The 27,398-nt window shown below is 48.6% G+C and overlaps 1 protein-coding gene across 4 annotated transcripts; it reads right to left on the bottom strand.

The window, feature by feature from the left end:
- Positions 1 to 707: 707 nt before the first annotated feature.
- Positions 708 to 22,703, bottom strand: USP28 (ubiquitin specific peptidase 28). 4 transcript variants are annotated; one of them, XM_058856934.1, is made up of 26 exons: positions 22,415 to 22,703; positions 19,173 to 19,250; positions 18,789 to 18,918; positions 18,178 to 18,286; positions 17,822 to 17,984; positions 16,795 to 16,881; positions 16,221 to 16,358; positions 15,723 to 15,796; positions 15,166 to 15,242; positions 14,900 to 15,048; positions 12,754 to 12,881; positions 12,486 to 12,581; positions 11,940 to 12,119; positions 11,041 to 11,255; positions 10,728 to 10,798; positions 10,185 to 10,413; positions 8,577 to 8,780; positions 7,918 to 8,057; positions 7,542 to 7,727; positions 6,538 to 6,633; positions 5,531 to 5,709; positions 5,360 to 5,438; positions 4,949 to 5,028; positions 3,834 to 3,957; positions 3,130 to 3,328; positions 708 to 1,862 (listed from the first exon to the last, which is right to left on the bottom strand). In XM_058856934.1, the coding sequence occupies exons 1-26, from the start codon at positions 22,448 to 22,450 to the stop codon at positions 1,687 to 1,689; spliced, it is 3,423 nt and encodes a 1,140-aa protein (XP_058712917.1). In that variant the 5' UTR covers positions 22,451 to 22,703; the 3' UTR covers positions 708 to 1,686. The 4 variants fall into 4 exon arrangements, with proteins under 4 accessions (XP_058712917.1, XP_058712916.1, XP_058712915.1 ...); XM_058856932.1 differs by lacking the exon at positions 22,415 to 22,703 and adding an exon at positions 21,815 to 22,151 and having other exon boundaries at positions 709 to 1,862; XM_058856933.1 differs by lacking the exons at positions 6,538 to 6,633; positions 7,542 to 7,727 and having other exon boundaries at positions 22,415 to 22,554.
- Between the last annotated feature and the right edge of the window lie 4,695 nt (positions 22,704 to 27,398).

Here is a 27,398-nt window from a genome sequence, read left to right as displayed (position 1 = left end):
CAAAGTCCGCTCCCTCTAAGTCCCATTTTGAAACCTGCACTTTGCTCAGCTGGAGGAGAGGAAGGAGCGGGTGGGCAAGGAAAGGGAACAGTGATGATCCCCGGGAGTTCTGATGCTGCAGGGCTGGGGACAGAGCTGGTAGTGCTGAGAGTGGAGTAGGAGAGGCAGGTTGCTCAGTCCTTCTGACAAAGAATCAAACAAGGCAGAACCGGGGGGAGGGCAGTGTTCCTGGCCATCACCTTTCCAAGGAGCTGCACCCCCTGACAGCTGCCCTTGGGAGCAGAGAGGCTGTTTTGGCTGTAACTCCCTTGGGAAATGGGAGGACAGGACAGTGAGCAAGGGCTTCCAGCCTGGGAACAATCCTCCTGTGCAGCCCAGTACAAATACCATGACATCCCTGGCACCACTCTGAACTCCTGCCAAAGCAGCAGGCTGGCACTGCAGCACCTGGTCCCTGAGGAGGCATGGGTTGCTGCTGGGACACTGGCAGCCAGAGTGGATAATGGCAGCTCTACTTCACCATAAAGTCACTGGGAGAGTGCAAGATTCTCCCACAGGAGCAGTTTATTCTTAAGTACTGGGGAAACACCCCCTGACAGGATGGTGGGACCAGCCTAAGGCAGCTCTGCTAAGGACAACACATTTTGTACAGGAGGAAACTTCAGGCAGAACCCTAGAGTGAAATAAAGACATGGAAGGAGCTTTTTCATTCTAACATAGAACAAATGCTTTTATTGCACTGTTAGAAAACTCTGCATAGTTCCAAAAAACAGGATCCCCCTCCACTGACTCAGAACTTCTGGCTTACAACCGCTGCAGCTCAAATGCAAGCACAGGGTGACCGCAGAAGGAAACGCCAACAGGGCACTTTTTAAACAAAGTCAACACAAACACCCACCACCAACACAACGAGCTGATCTGAGCCCTCAATGTTGTCATTGACACTAATCCAGCCCTGACCCACCACCCAAAGGGAGAAGGAAGTTTGCCTTTCGGCCATGAGGAGAATATCCTTTGGGGTGATGTGATTGCCCTGAGCCAGTGAGCTCCTGCCAGGCACAAACCCACAGCCCCGTCCTGGCTCCTCACTGCCAGGATTTGCCTGTGCCTCTCTAAGGAAGGCTCCTGTGTGATTTCTGGTGCCAGCTGGAATACAAAAGGCAAAAGCCTGCTTGACTTGACCAGAACACGCAGCTGTGTGCATGACTGCCCACGCGACAGAGCGTGAGCCACTGCTCCTTGCTGCCTCCTCCTCACTCAGCCCAGGCTCCCATGAGCAGGAGTCTGGCTGGATTGGAGCCCGCAGCCTCTGGCAGAGACCATTCAGGGAGCTGTGAGAGTGCCCGACAGCCCAGCCACAGTGCACAGTGCTGAGAGAGTTGGGCTCCTGTGCCATCACGGGCCCAGGGGCTGCATCTAGAAGGCTGCCATGACAGAAGAACCTCTGGAGCCTGGTTGGGCCCCATGGTGCTGCCAGGGCCTGCGCCTTGCACTGTAACAGTGGTCCAGGTCCTTTGTGTTACTGCCTTACGTTCTGCCTCACAAGTGCAATACTGCTTTTTATCTGCTCATATTTACAAAGAACACAGCTTGGAATCCAAAGCACCCCCTCTCCTCCCCCACTCCAGCACCAGGCGGCGGAGGCCCCGGGCAGGCCGGCAGAGGCACATGGTGAGCAGCCCGGGGCTACTTCACCGCCACGGCCGAGGCCCCGTGAATGGACTCCATCACGGCCGCAAAGCGGCTGCACAGGTCGTAAGGGGAGTTGGGTCGGATCTTCGGGGGCTCTTTCAGCACAATGACCTCAGTGGAGCCGTCGAGAAGCCGGGGCAGCAGCTCACCCAGCTTCATCTGCAGCTTTGCTGTGAAGAGGGAAAGGAGGAAACAGTCAGTGCAGCATATGGCAGAGTGCTCCAGGCCCTGAGTCAAGGAGTTGTGATGCTTTCTGCAGACTCCTCTCCCTGTGTGAGAGCCACCCAGCCCCATCACCAGGGCTAAACAGAGGCTGTGGACAAAGAGGAGGCCTCGAGCCAGCTGCTGCCAGCTCGAGTCCTGCCCATCTGCCCAGGGCTATGTGGGGGAAGCTCCAATGCCACCTGGCCCCCTGAGACATGCTGCTTTCCCAGGAAAGCTATACGGTGAAGAATAACTGCATGCTTCAGGGTGATGCTCAAATATTGACTGTGCAATTGAGGGGAACAGAGCCTTCACATCCCCTCAGACAGGCCAGTTCAGCCCATGCTGAGCTGGTACCATCTGCTCCTGGTGCCCATGTGCACGGCACAGCACAGCCACTACGGGGTGAAGAAGAGCAGGCAACACCTGAGCCAGCTCATGTTACCCAGGAGGGGCAAGCACTCAGCTTCTGGTGCTTTAAAACCTTCTGCGAAAGCAAAGGCTGTCACATCCAGTCCAGGAACTGGGATAAATCTATCCATATGAATTTTTACAACTGTATTTTGAGAACAAACCTCTGTGTTCTTGCATAATTTTCTTTCATCAAGTTAACCCTCTGTTAGTGATAAAAACTCTGCAGGGACTCTCCCAGACCTTCATGCACAGGTCAAGACCAATTTGTCTGAAGGTAAATGACCTGGAGTCACAGAGGCTGACTCCAGAAGAAAATTCAGAACAAGAACAGCTGCCCAGAACCAACATTCAGCTTTACAATGACAAACTCCCCTTCAGAAGGCAGAGATGCCCCAAATCTGCTCCCCCATTCCATCTTCCATAACCCTGGCCTCTGATAACACCTGCTCTCCTCCTTCCTGAAGAGGAGCATACAACACCACCAAGCATGTCTGCATTCACCTGCCATTCCTGGGTACCTCCAGTCAGGGAGAAACCCTAACAGAAGACCCAAACCCCTCAAGGGAACTCTAAGCCTTTCCTGGGACATCAGCCATCCCATTTTAGGAATGAGGGACCCTTCTGCAGCTTGTTTTAGTGCAAAAGATTAATTTCTTCTGTAACAGGATTTAATGGGTGATTCAAATGCATTTTTCCTCCCACAATTAGAAGGGCCTTGTTGAGCTGCAGTGTAGACACCAGGAATTTAATTTAGATGGTCCTTCTTTCCCAGTTCAGATCCAGATACTACCCTGCCCATGAACAGCAGCCATTTCCTACCATCCATGTCTTCTCGTCCCAAATAGGAGCACCAGCGGTTTCTCATGATCTCAATGGCATCCAGGTCCTCTTTGGAGATCTCAAAGTTGTTCATGAGATGCATGCAGGGGATGATCAGCTCATTCAGGATGCTCACACCCTCTGACACATGAGCTTCTTCACAGCTGACAAAAAGAGAAGCTGCCACCTCATTCAGCTTCTGGGGGTGGAAGGAGAATTGGGGACAGACTTGTAAAGAACAAGCATGGACTGTGGATAGCTATCCAGTAAAGGCCCAGCTTGGGCCCTGCACTGGCAGCCATGCAGAGAATAAGGACTAACAGCACCAGGTTCTGATGGAACAGCCACTTTCAGTCATGGGAAACATACCATAGAAAACAAACTTGAAAATATACATATTCATACACATACATACAATTTTCTGTATCTGTATACAGAGAGCATACAGCTTATTTACAATTCTGGTTTGAAGATGGCAAGATACAGATCTGCCTTTGCTTAGATTCCCTGAAACCTATGTGGCATGTTCTTTAATTGAATTATGATTATTATTTGCTTTCCATATTGCTGCTGGTACTCAGCAAGGAGCAGAATCATGTCAATAGACACAACAGAAAGAGTCACACTGGTCTTGGCTACCATGGTGCCCTGGCTGCTCCCTCCCCTCCCCTCCAAAAGTGAGTGCTGAGCTCCTCAATACAAACCAGGAGACACTTCCTTCTGTACAAGGCAATCAGCGACTCGCTCACGCCTCGGTTGGTTCCCTTCAGCAGCAGTTTGGTGTTGCTTTGGTAGGCGTAGACCAGGTAGGTGAGTGACTCTTGGTATCTGGAAGAAGAGGGTCAGCTCTGCAGGCCTCAGGCTCTGCCAGGGCCCATGACTACAGCCAGTCCTTGGCTCAGTTCAGGAAACCTTTCCTGCTGGGCCTGGATGGAACAGCATCAGGCCCAAAGGAAAAAACTGTATTTCCTTGGGAAAGCACACATGAACAGATGCTCCATGTCAAGCCATTCCTGCTCCTTTTTGCCCAGAATGCCAGATAAGTGTCTGGGCAGAGCCCCTTAAAACCAAGTTCATGTGCAATGTGTTTGCTCTGTGTTCATTTTCTGTACTGCTCCAGGAACTGCACTATGAGAGCACACCCCAAGAAGGGCAGGAGGTTTTGTTTTTGAGATCCTCATACATTTCAAGCTTCAGGTGAGAAAACAGAACTGTTGACAGGCATTAGGTCAATTTGGGGGAATTCTAAGCTGCTCTTGTCATGCCTCATGTTGATTTTCCCACCTGAATTTGGTGGCTCATCACTGCAAACCACCTTGGAATTCAGTTCTGTTTCCATCCAGGAATAATTTCTGAAAGCCTGCACCATTTATGGAAAATACAGGTTCTAGAATGGTAAGGGGGAAACCAAGGCTTTAAACCTAGAGGACTCCAAAGTATGTGTTTACACAAAGCATAACATCCATTTTGAGGCAGTTTCATTTAAGTACAGGAGTCCAAGGCGAAAAATCCCAAAGTGATGGCAATCATTCCTGCAAACCCGTCTCTGGCAAACAGAATATAAAGCTCTACTTCCCAAAGGGCAATCTTAAGGGAAACTCTCAGAAACTATCAGGCAGGCAGCCAGCAGCTCAGCTTTATAATTTTTAAACTGTTAACCAGCTCAATTGTGGATTCAAGAAGAGCTATTAGCAGATCAAAAAACCACCCACTGGCCTCAAACACAGACCATTGTGGTTCAGAAAGAAAAGTTTTTGTCCAAGTGGTCTTTACTTTTAGCTACAGCTTATCTTGTCCAAACACAATTAGAGGAACTTACTTTCTATTCTGGTAGAGTTCCAACCCTGTCAGCAGGTAAATGGACACCTTGCGAAAAAGGCTGTAGTCTTCGTGCCATCTCTGTGAGGAGAAGGAGGGAAGCAGAGCATCAGTCTCACCTGGAACACTCACAGCCATAGTTTGGGGTCCCTGATTCTACCCTTTGAAGTCTTTAAATGTCTCTCATAACTGACACATAAATGAATTTAGCCATCTGCAGACACTCCTCCAAGCTCAGATTTCCATTGTATTCCTTCTCCCTCAGCACTCTCCTGCAGACACCTGCTGCCAACAGGCATGCAGTGACCACTGTGCTGGCCACACAGCTCCATGCCGTGCCCCACATTCCCCAGTTTGGACAGATCCAGCTAGGACAGCGTCAAAGATCAGAAGCAGCTCTCTGGTCCCTTACCTTGTACTCCTCCATGTCAACATCGTCAGGACCGATTTCGCTCAGCTTTGCCCGTGCCACCTTCATGATGCTGATGGACCTGCTCCATGTAAGCAGAAAGGAGAAAATCAGAACAGTGGGCCCAGCCACATCCAGGTGGGAAAAGCCTACCCTGGAATCCCAGGCAGTCACCGTTCATCATAGCTGAGGTTTTTGTCTGCAAACTGCTCAAGGAGGGTCCGTTCCACCACCTGCTGCGGAGCGTTGTTCTGCAGGAAGTAGATGAGCACGTGCTGCAAGCGGGCGTCGTTCTGGGGGGTTGGGGTCTCTTTGGAAAGCAGGTACAGCCGGGAGTACTCCTCATGGAATGCCTGCCAACAGAACACACGGACTGATGGATCCACTCACCTGCTCGTGGGAATGCCACAGCTGCCAACAGGAGCTCAGACCTGTCCTGTTCCAAGGGACTCCTATGGTGACACCAAGCCTCCTCTGCTAGTGATATTCCAGGGGTGGATGGAAGCCCATCAACACCTCAACTCTAAACCAATGGCCCCCACAGCCAGGCAAACCCCAGGCATCAAGCGTGAACTTCCAAATGTGCCAGGGTGTGCAAATGCCTTTGAGAAAGGGGGTACAGCTGCCTTAGATGGATTTCAACAAGTGCTCAGGCTGCCAAAATCCACTGGGACACACTTGTACATGCAGGAGGTGCAAGAGTATCTTGGGATTTATATTCCCATAGAGTATCAACAGGGATGATTCTTTCCATGCGGTATTTTTAGTTAAATCTACCTGCCTGTAAAATCTAACACCAGCTTCAGCATCTGGCACTGGTTATGCTTTTAAACCCCTGTGCACACAGACATTTCTTGAGGACATCTTTGACAACAGAGGTCACAGTAAGCAAGTATGTTCAAGACCAAAAAACCAAATTTTACAGTACTAAAAGAACAAGCAGAAAAAAGGAAAGTTGCTGTTTGTCTTGGGAGGAAGGTGTTCTCTTACAAGCTCTAAAAACTGTTTTGAACCCATGGATATCTTGTCACTGTAACTGAAATGCGGGGCAAAGGCCATTAAGTAGAAGAAAAACTGCACAAATCGTTCCCTTTACATTCCTGATCTGTCAATATGGCACATACTCTCTATTCTGGGAAAACAGATATCCATACTATTTGATTTAGCAAACAAATCAATACCTTAACAAGCCCTGCTTCAGACCCATCACGATCAAAGGTCTGGCGGGCTTTTGCAATAGCCAGGATGACACCTTGCATGGCTGGACTCAGCATCACCTACCATGAAAGCAGGAGAACAGACACAAACAGGAACAAGGAAAACAGTAACGGACAGGGAAAGAAGAGACGGCATAGTGAAGAATGGAAGAAAATTTCAAAAGGTAAGGTTTAAAGGAAATTGTATGAGTACAGGTGTGATAACTGGGGCTGTGAGTTACTTGCATGCTACTGACTCTATCCATCACATGCATTTTTACATGCAGGGCTTTTGTTTAGGCATTTAAAGATCTCAAGGCTGGTCACTCCAAACCCTTGAATTTTTAAATTCAACAAGTGAGAAGGTAAAGGATGCTGGCCATGTCCCCATGTCCCACTCAGTTTTCCTAATTCATGTAAAATGAATGCAGAACCTGTGGTGCAGCAGTTCCTCAAGCCAACATCACACAAGAACACATCAAACCTACTCAAGGAGTGACAACCCCAGTGTTGGTGTGAAATCCAACTTGTGAGAGAACTTCCAACACACTGCTTGAGCATGTTTGAGAATGGTTAAAATCAGACCCCCAAACAATCAGTGGGTGGGGTACGTAAATTATGCTGCTGGGATTAAGGTCTTTGACTAGGGGACAAAACAGTAACTGAAGCCAGAAAAGAGATGTGTAAATAAATTACCACAGGTAGGATCAATTTTGGTACAGTTGTGTGAGAAAGAGGACTTATGACCAACATGCAGATTGACAAACTGAGTGCTCTTACAGAGCTCCTTTTCTGATGGCATTTAAAAATGGAATTATGAAACTCTGTGGTCCCCCTTCCCCTCCACAGTGGGAAAACTAACTTTGTACAGGGCGTTGTTCCTATGACAGACACTGTCACACCCACCCTTAGGGCAGCTCAAAGCCAGCTAACTACAAAGCTACAGGTTAACAAGCAGCAGTAATTAACCCCTGCACTGGGATCTGTACCTCCTCATTATATCCATCTGCATCGGATCTAACGGGAATCTTCCCCACACTGGGGATTTCCACTTCAGAGACCTGTGAGCTAGTTTGGGCAGCAGCCTCTGCTTCCTGAGTGTCCTGGGGCTGCTCTGCCTGAACTGTGGGGGATGTTTCTCCTGGATGGGCCTTCAGCGGCTCTACCTCCTTGCGCTGTGGCCAAGAAGAAAAAGAAGAAAGAGAGTAAGAAAATCCAAAGCAGAATACAGGAAAGCCAAAGGGGACTGAGCTAAATGTGGTACAGCTACAGAACTTCACAGAAATGGGAAAAGCAAAGGTCTACTAAGAAGACTAATATGGAGACAAGAAGGGGAAACTTCTTGGGCCAAGGCTCAGCTCCTACCTCGCACAGAGCTGCCTCGACACCATTCTTCTCATAGGCATCGGCAGTGTTGGCAATGGCCTTGGCAGTCTGCTCCTTGGCAATCCTGGCATGCTCCGAGGACAGGGAGCGCACACTCTGCTCACAGAGTGATGATTGCTCTGTCAGGACAGATGTGTGGTACTAGTGAGAAAGAGCTGCAAGATTTTTTCTGTCTTTTTCTAAAATGTTTTACAGCTTGTCCATGCAGTTTTACACAGCTGCCACCTTCATCCCAGAGGTGAAGGCACTTCATGCGAGCGTGCGCGTACCCCTTTCCAGTGGGAATGGCACATGTCATCAGGGATTGCCAAGAAACGTTTCCCACTCCAGCCAACAGCATTTGTCCACTCGACATTTATGAAAAAAGAAAAAGCTGGAAATGAACTGATATTAGCCCATGATGATTAAATGAATGGGAAACAGCATTTCTGGGGACAGGCTTGGAAGGATGCACATGCAAAACCAGCAGAACAGCCTTTTGCACTGTCAGGGCAGAGCCTCCAGCACTGCCTTTGCTGCCTCATTCACACCTGTTCCTGCATTCTGACACATTTGTGCAAGGCTTCAGCACAGTGGTACTGGTGACCAGCTGGCTGTTCCTGGTTCCAACACGGTTTGCAAATTCAGAGTGAGATTACCTGGTCCTGACTCAGAGGAGAGGTCCTGCAATTCAGAAGTAGGCGAAGGCTCCATCTGAGGAATCTTGCAAGATTGCTCCTCGTCCCACTCCTCTGCCTCCTGCTCCAGGCGCCAGTTGTCCTCCTGGATGTAGTGTCTCAGTTCTGGGGACAAAGCTTCCACTTCCTTCTGGAACTGTCCAGCCTCTGGGCCCTCATCCCCATCTGGAGGAAACGCAAGGCTGGCATAAGGGAACACACTGTGGCAGGGCACCACCCTTAGGGACTAAGCACACACACAATATCATGGGCAGCCAGGAGGAAATTGGCTGAAGGATAAAAGGAGAAAGAAGCCACATTTTCTACTGGCTCTGTAATTTAAGGTGATCCAGAAGCAAAGGTGCAAAAATAAAGACAAATCTACAGACAAATCTATCTAGAGCAAACCCCCGTTTTGTTCCACTATGGGACAGCATTTACACAGAGCAATTCCAGAACCAGTGCCTGCTGATGCAGGTCAGACACATCCTGATCCAAGGGCTCCAGCTGTACAAGGAACTGCACTGAACTGCCAACACCTGGAAAGCTCACAGCTCAGCTAGAGATGACACACCTTCGTCACTGTTCAGCAGGTAAAGGTAAGGGCTGCATGGGTTCTACAGCATGAGTGTCATGCTGATATTTCTTAATGCTTTTTACATCTACTTCAGTAAACACTTTTAAAATAGCACAAAACCCAAGCAACATCAGCTTCAGACAAGCCCTAAAATTTATCAAAAGCAAATGGCAACTTTCTACAGCAGGTATTTTTATGCACCTGTTGCAAAATGCTTTAAAAAACAACAAAAAATCGCATTAAATAGGAGAAAAAAACCACTCCATGGGTTCGTTTCAGAACTGCCATAAGAAAACAAAGAACAACCTCCAGATCCTCATCAGCCACATTTAGCAATGAACAGAATGTCAGCTTTCCATTGTTTCTTTCCACTTATTACATCAAAATGAGCCATGCGTGAAATTATGGGGTCCTTGTACAGCTGTTTGCCATGTCTAGAGCCACGTGCACAGCAATTTCTCCACAAAACTATTTATACACTGGCACTGCAAACACACTAAGTTTGAGCCACTCAGATACCAAAACGTCTCAGGGAAAGGCTGCACAAAAAAAAGAGCCCATTTAGATTCAGTGTAACAGAATCATCAAAGACCAAGCAAACAAGTCAGGAAGTGTGATAAAAATGGGAGAGATAAAGTCCGAGGCATTTCACATGCCCTGAGGAAACAAATGCTGCCATAAGAACACTACAAAAAGTCAAGATGAAGAACACTAGCACTAGATGCATGTTAAATGTGGCAAAAGGGCAGTGTGAGTCTGTACACACATAATTCAGGCATGAGGTGCTGTTTCCAGTCTCACCTGGATGCTGCTCCTGGAAGTTTTCAGCCCTATCAAGGATTTAGAAATTAATCGAGCACAAAGCAGACTAATTCAATCCTGTCTGGGCTGAAGTTTTGTGCTTTGTCAGAAGACAGCTGTGCTGGGGAAGCCGAGGAACATAATGATCATGCAGGCTAAAGAGACACACCAGCACACACACATCTCATTAATGAGCAGCTGTGGCTCCGTACCTGCACCTCCACGGGACACCTGGTCACTGATGTACATCAGGCAGTAGGCACTGGCATTCCTCAAGCCTCCAAAGGACTCTCGCTCCAGCTCTTCCCACGATGACTCTGTCACTGAGATGTCATTGTATTTGAGCCATCTCCTCCGAGCCTGGTCATATATGAAGGCCCAGTAGTGCCCAGCATTTGCTTGCCCCTCATGGACCAGGACTGCATGCAAATGATAGGGAACCTGCAAAGTGACATGGACATCATTCAGATGTGCACTTAGGGACTGCTTCTGCCTCACCTTCGTACACAAACACTGGGAGTGTTTGTAGGTGTAGTATGGCACAAGAGCCAAGCAATCTGATAAATTCCTTACTATGTGAAAAATTACTTTTAAGGAAAGAAGAAAAAAGATTTTTATAAGTAAATCTTTCTTTGCTTCATCACTGGAAATTTAAATATAGAGTTAAGAGGGCAATTTAAACCAAGATCTACTAAACAAAAATGAAGATCAGCAATACTAGTTTAATATTTATGTACTGAAGCTGCATTTCCTACCTGCTGGAGGAGAGGGTCACGGTACATTTGTTCAATGGATAGGTTGATTCCAGCAATAGACTCCTTCAGATCTGCCAAGAACATCAACAATGAGAGAAATGCATAAAAATTAATGACTACTGATGAGGCTATGCTAGCTCCTTTCACTTCAAAGACTTTGAAGCCATGCAGAGACTATCAGATAAACTCAAGACCAGAGCTCTGGACAGGGACAAAATTATTTGTAGTTCAGGCTGTATCCAGCAAAGCTACAGAGGGGAAGCCAGGCGAGGCATTCAGAAGGAAAATCACTAGAAATGCATTTGGGGCCAACCTTGCACGTCCTGTTCGATCTCATTTCTCCATCGTTGCAGACATGTCTGAACCAGGTTCAGCTCTTCCTCAGAGACCACGTGAGGAGCTGGATGTTCAGACAGTTCTGCTGGTGAAACAGGAGGCTGGAGCTCCATATTGGAGTTTTGCTGTGGTGAAGAATTTGCCACAAAGAAAGCTTCATCTTCAGTCCTAGTATCAGTCCCTTCTTTTATGCTGTGGAGCAAAATCCAAGAGTAGTGGGCAGGTTTTTTCATCTTTCTCTAGTTTTTAGTTTTTGGAAAAGAATGTGAAATAAGCCAAACAAAAACTACTCCAGAGCTGGAACAGGATTTCCTTTCCAGAGTGGTATAAAATGTAGAGGGAACAAGTACATTGAAATGTACTTCTGCCTTCATAGACCAAACTAAAATATTAAAAAAATACTAAGGAAAGTTCTCATAGAACTCTCTAAGCACAGATCCACAACAAGCAATGCTCAAAATTCCTTCCATTACTACTAAGAAAGTTTACTCAGCTTAATTTAGAGTGTTAAACCAACCATGCTGGCCAGGGTTATAATAATCCAATACTGCTGTAATTTACGGGTCAATGAAGCAAAAAAATGAGTAGCCTAACCAAAAAGAACATGAAATTTAGTTCTTAACTGCTGCTTGGCCAAGGAATATAGGGATGCTTTTGGACAAGGAGAAAGAACTGACCAAGATGCAGTGTTCTATTTACACCAACAGAACCAAACAACCAGACCAGTGACCCACTACTTGCACAAGCATTTGCACATTACAGCATCGTGTTCACCAGTGCCCAGATAAATAACACAGTTTTGGAATGACACTCAGGACCATTTAGTTGGGAGGTGAAGTGTTCTCATGTGCATCCTTTTTATTTCTGTTTACTGACCTGTTTGGCTGTGAAAGCACGTCCAAAACACGAGGCTTGGCTTGGGAGTGCAGGAGTGTTGTTTGAGAGCTCTGAGCACAGGAAACAGCCACAGTTGGCTTTGTAGCAATGAACTCAAGCACATACTGCAGCATGTCAGGCAGTGGGAAACGGGCTGGGCCAGAGCCATATTCCATGTACCTATGGAAAAATGCAAGGTGTTGTATGAATGAAGAAATGAGATGGGTTTAAACCTCATGCCACAAAAGAACAAGTTCTTCTGTAATGTGCTACTGGGCTTCCTCACCTCCATTGCCAGTGCAGCTGACAGTGTCAACTCTGCTCCTTACAGAATTTATTCCTGTAACAGTATCAGTAAAATTTAGAAACCATTGAAGAGACAGGTTTGTTTTTGAAAATACACTTCCTTCTTCCAGGTTTCAGAACAAACATGTTGCTGTTTCTCCTTCCCCTAAAAGTTTCTGTGCTATTGGAAAGCTCATTTAAAAGGCAACACTCACACTCCTCCAGAGGGCATAAAAATAAAACTGAAAGCTGACTACTCACCTTTCCAGTTTCTGCTGCAGAGTCACCATTTTCTCCTTCAATCTCTTCATTTCCTCTCTTTTCATCTGAATAAGATCTTTATTGCAGTAGAGGTATCTAAACGGAAATACAGATCCCCGTTTGCCAGGTGAGATTTGTTTACTTCTAACATCCACAATCTTCTGTAAATATTTTAGAATCTTTCCTTGCTCACCCAAACAACCTTCTTAGTTTCTTTATTTATAACAAAGCAACAGCTTTAAACATACCATACAACAGGACAACTCACCTGTCCATATACATAGTCTGGGGGAACTCTAGCTTGGTGTGAATTTTCTCTGGCTGTCCTAGTGACTGATTGAACTCAAATCGGGAGAGTTCAAAGGTCAGAACTGGTGGGAGTTTTGTAAACCAGCGCTGTAACAAAAGCAGAAATGCCCCCAAAGGGACTTGTTTTAAGATGACTGCTAATGGCACATTTTAGACTGATGCTAAATGATTTCAGACTGATTTTAAATCTGCTATATGATTCAGACTGTATTTAAGCACTAAATTAGGTTTTGTTTGCAGAGTGACTAGTCAGAAAGCCAAATTTTACAAGTTAGAAATTTATGCTTCCATTTTACATTTTTACTGTGAAAAAGCCTCGTAATTGCTCTCTACATTACTTGTCATTGCCTGATGCATCCAGCATGATGGATTATTAACAAGTTCAGCACTGAATTTCACAAATTAGCAGAGGCTACACACAATCTGCACATCATCTAAGAGCCCCCAAGAGAGTTCTTTCCTAAGACAGATCATATGCAGTGATGAACTAACCAGGAGTCCTCCTGCAGCACCAGAATCCTTATTCTCTCTCAGTCTACTTGCAAACTACTTGATTTAGGGGATTCAGAGAAGACTCACAGCTAATTTCTGTAGCTTCATACGCTATTTTAGAGTTAGGCTGAAAGAAAAATTCTCAGTTGAATTTACACTTCCTCTCGCTCTTCCTGGATTCACAACAACTTCCAGAATCCACTGCCAGAAACTTCCTTCACCTATCTTAGCTTGGCACCACCCACTTCATGCTCCCGTCTGGATTCAGGATGAGCACACCAAGCTCATATTCCTTTGTGGAATTCATGTCAGATATGCTGTGACAACAAAACTCCTGCACACCAGAGCTTTCTACAGAGCAGCCCATAACCACAAAGAAGGAATGATTTCTGCTCCCATAGTCTGGGAGAAGTTTCTGTTAATTCCACTGCTGCTTTGACTTTCAGTGCACTTGCCTAGGTGCTCAAAAGACAAAATCCCCCTATTCCCTATGTCCCCTATCATGCTACCCTTTACCCACCACATCCTAGGAAGTGAAACTAAGATGCACAATTTTCCCAGTAGGACTTCTCAGAAATTAAGGCAGAGCCTTTTCCTCCTATCTGTGCAGACAAAAGAATTTAAACAGCTCCATGATCAGTCAAATTTCCCTTAATTTTGGGACAGAATTTTGAGGAACTAAAAAGCTTGGATTGAAACCAACCTGCCTGATGAGCTCCAATGTGCCTTTGTCTCCAGTGCCAGCCAACACCAGCTTCACCCACATCATGCCTGTAAAGGCACCTGAACTGCTTCAGGCAGAAACCAGGAAAACCCAGAACATTTGAGTCCAGAGTCAGAAGAGGGCTCCCCTGCTCAATACTTAGTTTCTCCTTTGCTAGTTTAAACCACAGCAACACAATTTTCAGACATTCTCATAGAACTGAAACACTCTTCCCTGCTCTGCCTACACCAGATACCCTTGCCAATGTTGTTTCCTAGCCTTTCTTCAAGCTAACTTTTGCTGCACTTACACACAGAGGATGCTGAATGCAATGGTGCTTCTTCCCCCTGCTGCAACTAAATTTTTTATGATTGGTTTTTGATTAGTGAGATTAAAAAAAGAAATAAAATCATCAGTCAGAACGTAAGAGTGAAATCAAGAAGAAAACCCCCAAACTGTACACAATATAACAGGGAGAAAGAGACAAATTCCAAATGGCATACCATGGAGTTAAGCACTGTACTTTTACCCTCCGAAAATATGGAGGCAGTAGGTCTCCCCCTACTCAGGTACAGGTAGGCTTCAACAGAAAGAGAGAGACTTGATCACACTTGATTCAGAGGCAGACGTTGACCTTTGCAATTTAAAATAAAGTTTTTGAACTGGTTACATAGGACAACACATCTTTATAAATCAGCGAAGACTTAGTGTCTAATCACACTTAGTGTCTGACCACCTAACACTAACAGACATTTAAATGAGATTCCAGGTATCCAGAAAATGTTTTGTATTCAATTCTTAGAGAACACCCACAGTTGCCATTTAAAGTTCTCAGATTACCCCTGCACTGTGTGTGCTGCACTCTTCTGCTGCAGGAAACCAAAGGCTTGACAAAAAAGGTCAAACTAACCTCCTGTCCATACTTCACTGACTGAGATGCTGCTGCCTCATCCATCTCTCCCTCCACCATGGCTCCTTCCAAGCACTCATTCAGGTTCCGGTAACCATTTACCTGAAGGGGATACTGACCAAAGGTCTCAATCTTGGAAAAACTGTTGCCTGCATGATGGAAACCATACAGAAACCATGAGCTAACTCAAGAGAACAAAAAATCCTCGTTAATTCCAAAACACTCAAAGGAGTTAAAAAGTTGAATCTACCAAAACCTTAACTCACCCTCATGGACACCCTCAGTCAGGAAAGTCCCGTAGAAGAGCTGCACCATTGGGTTTTCAGATTTGTCCCCAGGGCTCCTGTTTCACAGAGCAAAAGCACACTTTCATTTGCAGCTGGAGGCTGCAAAAAAACCCCAAGTCATTATCTAAGCCTCTGCTTGTGGGCCTACAGTCAAAAGTACATTTTTCTATCCAATCAATAAATTAAGAGGAAGCTTCTCATTAATTTCCATATTCCAAAGCACATTATAACACACTGGCAAGAGTGGAAAAAAAAGTTAAGATGACAGCTTCTGAAAGGAAGTTTCAAACTATCAGAGTTTTTCTTTTCATCAGGGCTGCTGAGCTCCCTCAAAAGCTCATTTACTCTGCAGGCCATATCAGCGCTGAGTGAAGTCCCACACTCACCAACAGTAGATGCAGACACAACATTTCAAGCTTACTAAGCCTCATCCACAGGAAACAAAGAACACTCATTTGCTCAAAATTTTCACATAAAGTCCTCTCATTTATTAAAACTCTCCTTAGGTCAAAGTCCCGAGAGCACAGAGAACTCACGTGACATTCACAGTGAGCTGGAATGCGTCCTCCAGCCAGTCCAGTAGTTTGTGCGTAAATTCACTCACATCTTGCTAGAGGAGAGACCAAAGTGGAGAGTCAATTGTGACACCCACCAGAAAGTGTTCCCCCAGCCTGCTGGTGTCACAGGCCCACTGAACACAACCTGACTGGTGCTGCTGGACCCACTCAGCTGAGCTATGTGAGACTGGAGTGCTGTGCTGATTTGGACTGATAATGAACTCTGCTCATCTCAACACTAGATCAGAGGAAATTATCGTGATCGCTCCCCAGCTACGCAGATGGCACCGGGTAGTGCCATGCTACGCTGGCTGCTTAATTAGCACGCATGTACATTCTGCTCTAATGACACAGGGACAGCTGCTTGTTGGCTGGGAAAAGGCCTCTGAAAATACCAGCACGATGAGGCAAAATGGGGTTGCCGTAGCTGTGACTGCTGGTTTGAACAGAGCAAAAGGCTTTTCAACGTGGTTTTACCTGGGGTTGCTCAGCTGATCTAAACACATCCCTCAAGAGTTCCAGTGCTGCAGAAGGGTCTACGAACTTACGCCACGTCCCCAGCATTAATGCAAACAGACACTGAAGTTCTTGCATGAATGCAATATTTCTTTTTCCCTGCATTGCAAAAAAAAGAAAAATCAAAGCCTTCCTGCAGCTCTAAAATGCATCACCTCAAAACTTAGTGCTACTGAACACCACATACACATATCATAAAAGGTACCCAACCAGCTGCACACTGGCTCAAACACCAGTTTTTCTACCATGCATGCAAACCAATGAGTAATCTGGAGCTGCCAAAGAAGTTTTATGGGAAAAAACATTTCCCCACACAGCAGTTAAAGGCTCTAGAAGACAGGGGTACAAGAAGCAGCTCTTTTTTTTGCTGTCTTGATTCTGTCTTTGAGAATTTCCTAAATTTATCTTAAAGGTAGCCAAATGATATTAAAGCTACAGGTCTCAGATGGCCCCAAATTAAATCTGGTTAGAGAAAGAGCAGAATGCTACATCACAAAAGAGGGAAACTTGACAGTGTTACTGAAACAAAACTTACAGTGTGACTATGACAACTTTCAAGCACATTCTGTGGGAGGGAGTACCCAAGGACCAGCCTCCGGAATTCTGGCAGCTGAAACAGAGACTGAAAGGAGAGGAGAGGTAAAGCTTGGTCAGCACCTGCAAGGATTGGACTCACTGCAATCTGATGCCCTGTTTTCATTCTGACTTGACAGGTTTCTTTTGCAAACTTCCCATTCCCCATGGTCTCATGTCACATATTTACAATGTGAGCAGCCCCCGTGCTGCACCAGCACAGAATCAGGATTATAGACTTCACTAGGCTGGAATAGACTTTTGAGATCAGCAGCACATTTGTACCCACCCAAGGACAAAATCTCATCCTGCCATTTCTAGGATATATATAAACTAGGAAAATCACTCTATTCTGCACAGGCAGGCTCAGAAAAGCACCCAAAAAGCCATGGTGAGAAGAACCCATTTTTAGCTTTCTTCCTTCCTCTCAGAGCTGAAGACAAATGATTAACATCTTTCTGCTGATGTGAAATGGTTAGAAGAGACAAATCTGCTCAGTTCCACTTACTATTGTCTCTTCTTCAGATCATTACTAATAATATATGCTGCCTAGCTGTTTATTTGTCCAAGCATCTATGTCAGTGTATTCCATTAACTGAAATATGATACACCATGTGTTATTGAGCCAACAATAACTGCAGTAAAATTAAATTATCAGTTCACTTTGCCAGGCAAGCTTCTATCATTTCAGCAGGCACTTGGCCATTGCTGCAGAACTCCCTGCATATAGACACACAGATCCTCTGTATCTGTAGCTATTTTTAAGCAAAGCCTATTTAACCACTCTTTGGCTCTTTCTGTACAGGCCCAGAACACAGCCCAGTCACATCACATAAACCCAGAAGTTTCTGTGTTTGGGCAGGGTCACATTCTGCATACAATGACTCCCTCACAAAACTGCTGCATGTTTACTTCTAACTGAGAAACATTCTGACTCCAAGACCCCAGCAAGTTTGATATTAGAAAAAGAGAACTTTTTTGCAGATTACCTGTATAACAGCACTAAACCAACATGTATTTCCAATATTTTTCATTCCAACAGGCCAGTCATCCGCTCTTCTCCAGTCATTCTGTTTGGGGTTCTCTCCCCAGACTTCACAGCGTTTCCTTTTGGAGCGGTTTTTGTTTTCAGCGGAATGGGCGTCCTGTGGTCTGTCACAAGAGATAAACACTGGGCTGTGAAACACCTCCCAAAGATTCACGAGAGCTACAGGGATCAAACTCCCCTCCAGCCAGTAGGTGTCCACCTGGCAGGTGATCCATGTTAGTTCTACAGTTACCAGCTTCAGAACCCATTTATGATATCTGGGAAAACCAAAGCGTGGGGCCTTACAGTTCCACTCACCTTTCCGCTGCATCCCTTTCCGCAGCCGGAGCTTTCGGTGATTCCAGTGGTCTGACAGTGTCTGTGCAGAGGTTGTCTTGGTTGTGAGGGGCAGGTACAGCACTAACATCTAGAAGTGGAGACGGCATTCTGATCAGTTTTCCAACAGAAGCAGCAAACGTTGTATATAAGAGGAAATTCTAGAAAACATCCCACTTCACAAATATGGGTCTTCAATCAATACAAGCAAAATTTTATAGCTCAGGTTTTAAACAGAAATCCCTGTTCAGATCATGCCAAGCAACCTAAGAGCCACTAAGTGAGCTGGATGAGGAGAACAGGGCAGAGCATGCAGCTGTGCCACTACCCAGATTTCCTTACAGACAAATTCAGAGCTTAAGAAAACAGTTCAGAGCTCTTGAAATAACGAGACAGGAACATCAGCTTTTTAACTGTGATGTGTCACCTCCAAACATTATTAAAACACTACTAAGTGATCAGTAGTGGCAAAATATGCACCAGAACAGAAGCTGGAGGGATGTACTACTGGCAGAAACAGGGAGGATGAGAATCTCCCCTCTGAGTTCACACAAGCACGTGAAGCCGTAGGGGTGAGCAGAGGTGAAGCTTACCCTGTGGGAGCTTGCCCACCACGCTCCCTTCCCAGGCGGATGGCTCTGCAGCAGCTGAGCTCTGCACTGGCTCTGGAGTGGGGTCCTCCGTCAGGAAGGTGACTGCTTCCATGAGATCTCCATCAGCAGCCTGGTAGAATCATCGGGGAAAGCAAAGCACCAGTGAGGAGCACAACAGCGAAGGATTTACCCTTTGCCTCTCATGCATCCTGGCTGATCCTGGATTGGTCTCACAGGCCATTCTAACAAGGCCCAGCTCACCATCAGCTGACAAACGCACCAGCAAACACCTGTGTGCTATACTGGGTGGGAGCCTGAACTTGCCTGAGGTTTTGGACAAAATCAGAGCTCCCTTTCCCCAAAACAACAGCAATATACACAAACCTTTAGAGCGGCAAGCAGGAATGCTGAATCCTGAATTCCTGTGATCTCTTTCATCTGGTTTAAGAGCACCTGGCAATCCTATGTACAAGAAATAAAGAAAGCTCGTGTGAAAAGGTGACCAGGATGGACATCAAGCTGTTTCTGCAAGGCTTGCTGAGGGCACAGCAGAGCACTGCTTCTTTCCTTCCTTTCTGCTGCCAGACTGACACACAAGCCCAGTCACACTTGCTTAATGCAAATACCAACATCAGCTTGAACATTGCACTTAGGTTTTTTCCCTGCTAACTTCACAGACTAACATTCAACACTTCATATCCTCAGGAGAATGCAGGCAGGCCTGGGAGGGCAGGCCACCCTCACTGTCAGCTGTGGGATGTGCAGCACTTGTGGTGGGAAGGGGCTTCCCCACCCCCCGAGGCAGCAGCATGTGCAGCAGGACATATAAGGCGGCCGCCTGCTCCCAGGGCACTGTCAGGAGCTATTTTCAGTGTGGTGGCACATGCCACTTGTGCATGTCACTTCTTACTGACAATAAGGTGTCAGAGCAAGGGCCCAGGCGCCTTGATTGCTCCTCCTTCCCACTCCACACCAATCACTTGAGGTCTGGTGAGACACAAGCTGCTCAAGGCCCCATGCTATGGCTCACAGCCTTTGGCCAATTCAGCCACTTAGCCTCACTGAGTGACTACTAGGAGAAGCAGCTCCCCACAAGGAGCCTCCCAGCACTGGGGGTCCCACCACCCTGTTCACAGCCGCAGTTCAGCTGATGCTGCTGCCAACAGCCCGGTCTGGGTGACAACTGAGATGCAGCTCCATAATGCTGGCATTGCATGTGGTATGGGGAGGACATTACAGCAAGAACAACTGCTGGGTCTGTGTCGTGTATCCTGATTTACAGAGGCTGCTGAGGATCCTGCAGTCAGCACAGACCAATCAATCCCTGTTCCCTGAGATCACACTGTTAATTAATCTTAACCAGCAAAGCTGCAGGCAAATGAACTCAAGATTCTACTTTCACCACTGAGAGAAAACTCAAAAAGCTTCCAGGCCACTGGAGCACAAGTTCCACCCGGTGAGTTATGAATCAACTACTTTTTTGAGGCCCCCACCCATACCAGTGATGGATGCTACTCCACACACAAACACAGCATGCACCTGTGTCAGCTGTTAAAACAAAAAACCTCCAGATTATTTTTGGTGGCAATTCTCTTGTCAAGTTATCCATGGTAGTCCCATTTAAAATACTATTGCTCAACTTTCACAAGAAAGAGCACATATGTGTGTGCAAACGCCCTCAGCTCATCCCACATTCTTTTTATCCTGAGAAAAGCCAAGATGCACTGGGACACCTGAGCACCCCCAGGAGGAGCTGCCCGATGAGGAGCCAAGGCTGAGAGGCTGGGGGCAGGCATACTCTCACAAAGGCAAACCACTTGAATCATGTTGCTAATTTTGCTGCCTTAGCGCGTGCTGTGCATGTCGGCTGACCCCACCTTACGCCGCAGGGCAGATTTTTCCAGTGGAGAAAAAAAACCCACAAACAGCCTTACTAATACACTTCATTATAATAATGAAACCCGAGGCAGGACAGGGCACGATTTTCTGGGGTTCTTCTGTTCCAGCAAAGAAAGAACTCACAAAGGCTGTTGTAAGCATTAAAGCCAATTACTGATCCTCTGTTTTAAATTGCCATTTAATATTTCAATGATTTCTGCGTGCTTTTATTCAGCCTTTGAGGAAAGGTTTGTGCTAACAGCAGAGAGCTTATTCCATACCACTTTTAAGAGGGTTATGGCTGCCTGGCAGCCCACAAAAGCCACTAGGAACCACTCTCAATTCGTTAAGATTTTGGGGAGTGCGCATGGTTTTGTTGCCATAACTAGTCTGGTTATTGCTCTCTGAGGTTGTGCACCGTGGGGCTATAAAACAAGTTCTGTAGCTGCTAATTAACACCAGTGTGATGCCTCTGCTAATACACCCTGCACTTGCAAACCCAAACTGAACCAAAGCCCTATCTGCTGGAAAAATAACAACCCAAACCCAAATCCTATTAGTATTAAATTACAGCAACAAGAGATGAGTACAAAACCAAGAGGCTGAGAGGAAGGAGGGTACTATAGATAAAATTACAAGGTCAGCCAAGAATGATGGGAACAGAAAGGTTTTGCTGTTTTCCCTGCTCTGAGGTGACTCACCACCCTTAGAAGTTTGTTTTGATGAGAAACTGTGAACAGGGAAAGGAGCAAATGCAGAGCAGGAGTTCAAGGGGGTTCCAGAAATAGCTGCACACAAGGAGGAGGAAGGCTGCAGCACAGAAAAGGCATGCAGAGCCTTGGCCTTCAGCCTCTGCACCTCAGCCATGCTTTTTATCGTGGGGATAAATGGATACGGAGAGGGCTGGAAACGCACAGGCGATGGCAGGAACAAAGCCCACGTTCCTAGCCAAGGCTTTCGCAAACCAATATCCATCACAAGAAGAAGCAGCAGGCAGCAACCTTGTCCTGCAGTAATGTGCACAAGATGCACACAGTGGGCACCGTCTGGTCACTGTCCCCACAAGACCGGGGCATGGCACCAATGCCACTTCAAACGCACAGCCAAAGGCCTGACACCCTCGTCCCATCCCACCCTGTAACTCTGACCTCTCTGAAACGCATCTCTCGGGTCCTAAGAGCACAGAGATGCTACAGAACCGTGCAGACCCCTGTGTCAATTCGGGATGGTGTGGGCTGCAGTCCCCTGAGCAGTGACACAGCCTCGCGTCCGGCTCCGGGTCCCTTCAGAGACAATGTACGCAGAATCCTGAAGTTTGGGAGCAGCGCTTTTCGTTAAGTTTCCCCAGGAGATGCTGCTCGGCGGCGGGAGCACGCGTTTCTGCTCCCGGCAGAGGAGGGGTGTCCGAGCCCGCTCCCGTGGTACCGGCGCACCGCGCGGAGCGGAGCCCGTTATTCCCAACGAAAGGCGCGCGGCCGGCCCCGCCGCCCGCCGGCCCGGGGCAGCGAGAGCGCGCACGGCACAGCGGGGAAGCGCTGCGGGCCGGCCCCGAGCGGCCGCGGGCCGCCGGCTCGGGGAGCAGCGGGGCCGCGGCCGTGCGAGGGTCGCTCCGGCGGCCGCCCCGGCCCCGCGCGGGGATCGCCGCCCGCCGCCCTCCTCGCGGCCCCGCCTTGCCGCGGTCCCGCCCCGGCACCCCCCGCCGGCCCCGCACTCTCCTCCCGCCGCCCCGGCCGGCCCCGCTCTCTCACCTCGCCGCCGCCCCGGGCCCGCAGCTCGGCCGTCATGGGGCCGCCGGCAACGGCGCCGTCCTCGCACAGCGCGCACGCGCGGCCGCTCCGGTTCCGGCCGCGCCGCCCGCCGGGGCCGTGCGCGTCCGTGTGTCCGTCCGTGTGTCCGTCCGTGTGTCCGTCTGTCCCGCCGTGTGGACGGCAGTGTTCACCCCCGACAAGCCCCCGACCATCGCCCCGGCCGCCGAGCCCGTTCTCCCCCGTCCCCACCCCGACAGCCGGGAACACCGGCCCCAGCCGGCGCTCTGCCCTGGCTGCGCCCTTCTATATTGATAAAAGTGAATTATTTTCTGTGAATTACAGCAATAATAACACCCTGTTTTGGTCCTGCGGCTGACAGCTGTCCGCCTGTGCTGGCCCGGTGCTGCCCGGCGGGAGATGCGAGCAGGACGCCAAACGGAGGATGCACGAGGGGACAGGGATGCTCCAGGGCTGGATGCGCCCCAGGGCAAAACCTCGAGGAAAAGGCTCAAAACACAGAGGGGCCGGCACCTGCGTTCGGCTCCACTCCAACCCGTGCTTTGTAGGGCCTGGGTAAATCATCAAGAAATAGGCATTTTTCAGATTTGCTGAGCCAAAGGGCTCCGTGTTCTCTGCACAGCCCGGATTGTATCTTTCTCTTAATAAAATGATACCGAAATGGAGACTGAAATGCCCCTCCCAGCGAGGGGCAGGCGGGGGCTGTGCAGGATGCAGGTGTGTCTGTGCAGACCCCACCGCCGCGGATGAGATGTGGCTCAGGCACCTGGGCAACCCGGCTCGACCTGACGAGCCAGCGAAGCTCAACTAGAAACTGGTGAAAAACTGTCCTGCATCATCAGGGATGTGTCAGTCGCAATCGCCAGCCTGGGTTTGTCCCCACCGAGCACTGGAGCTCCTGTGACACTGATGGCATTGGCATTTGCCACGGAGCTGTAGCACTGCAGGAGGAAGGGGACAGTAGGGTCAGACGGTGCCACTGCCAATCCCTGGTTGCCAATTCTTCTGCTAAAATGCCCTTTCACAGCTCGGTGGTCATCTCCCACACTTGGATTTGTCCTGGGCAGTCACAGGCTGTCCCTTACCTTTTGTATTGGAAGAGGTGTGGGGACCTCAGTGTGGGCTGTTCCGAGATTGTCTCGGTTCCCTGGTTCTCACAGGTACTCCAGATGAGAAAATCGGGAGGCAAGAGGGAGGAGGTAGCAGTGTAGATAAGGTAGAACTGAGGAAGCCAGTGTCAGCCAATTTCCCTGCTGTGCAAAGGAAAAGACAACCAGTGAAGCTTAATTGCAACAAAGTAAGAAATTCCACTCATTTTGGGAGCGTGCCAGGCTATTAATAGTGAGAGATGGGGAGGTAGTGCTGGGCACTGTGATTTTCATTCTGGGGCCCTCATGCACTGCGGAGGGAATGGTGCTCTACCCAAACTTCATTGCTCAGATAAGGGTCCTCAGGATTTTCCCACTTTAAAAAAAATATTAACCATAAAAAATCTGAATGTCCCTGTCACAAAGATAAACTCAGACCTGTGTTTTTAGCTCCAGGTTTGTCCAGGCTGTGTTTAATGTTTAGCAGCCTGATTAAGGCTGTGATAATTAACTAGGGTGTAGAACAATTTGTTTGCAGCATTAAGTGCAGTCACAGCACTGTTACATCCAAGATAATTTACTATGGGGGAGATTGTACACCATCAGACAAAGAAAGCAGCAGACATGCCCTTTCCTCCCACGTCCTGAGAGCCTTCCATACAGCCTTGACTTAGCAAAAGGAAGCAATAAGTGCTTGAAAAACATAAAAGCCCCCCAAACCTGAGTGGACTGTCTCTTGTCCCTGTCCCCTCCAGGGCTGTTTCCACACACTACAGCATGTCTGATCTCTCCAGCACTGCCACAGTCCTCCATGGATTGAATTTCAACAGAAACAAGAGGCAGAAGACTTTTCTGCAAGACTTTTTCAAGCACAAGGCTTTTACATCGAGGCGGTCATCACGTGCACAATCCCTGCTGCAAACCTGCCTTGGGGAGGGGGACTCTTCCAAGGTGGCAGCACATGGTCACAACAGCTCTGGAGCCCACTGTCTCTCACTGCCCAGTGAGCCTCTAGCACAGGTCTCCTTCAAAAATAAAAGGAAAAAGGAAAAGACAAAACAGCTGGGTCTGCTCTCAGCAAGGCAATTCTTGCCTGATCTTGGATGGTGCTCAGCCTGTGACGCATTGCTGCTGTCCCACTCAGTATCAGCCAGACCTCCATTAACAGCAATGGGCTCCAAATACCTTCCATACTTATTACTACCTGGCTTTAGTGGTAGTGAGACAATGGTAGAATACTGCAAGCACCTGAAGGGTGTCTGATGAAAGAGAGGGCTTGAAAGGAAGGTGTTCCCATCTCTTCTCTGGGGGATGTAAAAGCATAGGGCTCCTTCACTGGGGTGAGCACAGGCTTGGTACCTGGAATGGGCAATTTTTGGCTTCTCCAAGGACCATGAAGTTTGCACACATGGGACAAAGCTAGCAGCTTCCCTAAATTAAATTAAATTAACCAAGGGCATCACACTGAGCAACTGTTCACGCCACTTGGTGTGTGCTTTGGTCTTGGAGCTGCACAAGGTGAGTGCCAGAGGGGATATCCTGTGTGTCCCCCTGGCCCTCTGCAGGGACCAAAGAATGCAAGCAAGCCCAAGCATCCCAGAGGATCACTGTCCCTGGTGCAGGGTCCCATGGGAGCAGGGGCTGCTGTGATCCCGGTCGTGCCCATGCCGGCAGCCCTGCCTGTGGTGTTTATTTCATGTCTCACAGCGTTAAATCATAGCAGACATGCAATTCGGGGAGTGTGAGGCTCCGTAATGGGCGGCCTCGGGCTCGTGATGGGGCCGGGGCCATCAGGCAGCTGTGCTGCCAGGGCTCCTTGCTGATGCTTTATTGTTTTTGACGCTCCAAACGCGCTCTGAAAGGCGAGCACTGGCAGCCTGAAGGAGAGCTGTTTCCCTCTCCTGCCCACTCTATACCGGCAAGCACCACAATTGAGGCCTCCCTCCCTGTTCCCACTGTGGTCCCCAGCCTGGCTACAACACCCCCACCTGTGCAGAGCCCAGCCATGCTCCTGCCACAGCTCAACAGCCCCCAGCACGTTCCATGGCATGGGGTGGCAGCTGCTGAAGGAATATAGTGCATGATGCTGAGCACCCAGGACTTGTGATGAGGTCAGATTGGGGTGAGGAGGGAATGCAGAGCATCACTTCTGCCATCACACGTTGGGGACCTTGTGCTTGTGTCCCTGTGCTCTCCCCAGCCTCTGAGATTTCTGCTCTGGGCTAAATACCTGCTTGCCCAGCCAGGGAACCTGCTTGCAGCGTGGCTACTCCAGGAGCAAGGCCTGGGTGCCCACCCATCCTGGTGCAGAGATGCTGCCGTGCCTGGCTGCAGCGGAGCCTGGACAGGACGCAGGGCTGAGCTGTGGGAAGCCCCAGGCACTGAGCACTTCGATTCCCAGAAAAGCAATTACCGTGCAGCAGATTACAGGGCTAATAAAATCCCATTATGCTATTTTGGAAAGTAAATCTGATCTGGGTGCTGCCGATTGATATCAGCCGTCCCACAAAGTGTCCCGCAAGAGCCCCCTGCGTGCGCGCAGAACACGAGGCTACAGTAGATCACGCTAATTAGATATCCAATAACAGGAGGGCTGATAGGAACTACATTAAAATCTCTTTAAGATGAAGATGTAAAACCCAAGGGAGAAAATTCAGAGTTAATGATGCTGCAGCAGAGGCTCCAGTGGAGCAGCCCACACCCCCTTGGCCTCATCCTGCCGGCTGCAGCTGCAGGAGGCTGGAGGAGAGGGGGCAGAGCGGGGCAAAGTCCCCAGCACCACGGTGGCGCTGCCCGTGATTTTCATTACCCAGATTCAATAAGGGGAGAGTGCTATGAGCTGCTGGCGCTCCCTGGGAGGTGACTTGCCAGCCACTAACGGAGCTGAGAAATCAAATTAGCCCCAGCTCTGCTCTCGCTCTCTTCCTGACACCGCTGTTGGCAGCCAAGGGGGAGTTCATCAGGGCCCCGCACTAATTCTTATCTCGTTTAAGTGACTCCATGCCGGCATCTGATGCAATTTGCTCTACGCCACTGCCGCAGGCTTTGGTCCCTGCCCACCGCTTCCCCAGGATTTCCAGCACCTGGCAGCTTTGTGGGGGCATAGACACCTGCAACACACACAAGCACAGTGTAGACATACAGGAATACAGAAGATTATAGTGGCTTAGGGTCGAGGGGAAGCTCCCCTGCCAGGCAGAGGGTCACTGCCCAGCCCAAGGCTATGATGCTGTGACATGGAGGGATGAATGTGCATCCTGAGCAGGGCACTCACGCATGGGTGGACACCGAGGGCCTTTTGACTCTCGATAATACCTGACCAGGCTTTGCTTCTAGTCTTGTTTGCCCCAAGGCTTTAAATATTTTGGGAAACCGAAACCAGGAGGAAGCACTTTGTTTGCTGAAATTTACAGCAAATGTAAATTTCTGCGGTGCAAACGGACCCCAGTGTGCAGATCGGAGGGGTCGGGGGAAAGCTGCTGCCCCAGGCAGGGGTGCCAAAGGCTGGCTGCACATGCTGCCCCCGCCTGCGACTGTCAGAGCTGCTGTCAGTGGGACAGACCCACCCGCCGCAGGGTGTGAAGGGGAGCCCGGTACGTGCAGAGCTCCCCTCTCCCTTGCTGATGGGAACCCACCCTGTGTCAGTACCACATCCCTGGACAGCCTCCTCTCCCCTGCCTCTCAGAGGGTTTTGCCGTCTTTCCAGCTGCTGAGGATCTCCTGGAGCAGCCCTGGCACCTGCAGGACCCCCTGCCCCCATCGTGCCCCCCACTGCACATGGGCACGATGCTCGTACCCCGAAACCCGCTTTGCCACAAGCAGGCACCCGGGCAGAGGACGGGGAAGCTCTTTGGAAGCTGGGCGGGGGTGGGGGGATA

This window comes from Poecile atricapillus, chromosome 25 (genome assembly GCF_030490865.1).
Source record: "Poecile atricapillus isolate bPoeAtr1 chromosome 25, bPoeAtr1.hap1, whole genome shotgun sequence".
NCBI classification, from domain to species: domain Eukaryota; kingdom Metazoa; phylum Chordata; class Aves; order Passeriformes; family Paridae; genus Poecile; species Poecile atricapillus.
The sequence above is the reverse complement of the archived record's forward strand: the minus strand, read 5'-3'. Positions and strand labels throughout refer to the sequence as shown.

Coding starts and splice junctions, on each gene's coding strand:
- USP28 (XM_058856934.1), bottom strand. CDS start 22,450: ATGACGGCCGAGCTGCGGGCCCGGGGCGGCGGCGAG. Junction 18,919..19,172: donor TCCTGCTTGCCGCTCTAAAG/GTTTGTGTATAT, acceptor TGATTCTACCAG/GCTGCTGATGGAGATCTCAT. Junction 18,287..18,788: donor GGTGGGCAAGCTCCCACAGG/GTAAGCTTCACC, acceptor CTCCACTTCTAG/ATGTTAGTGCTGTACCTGCC.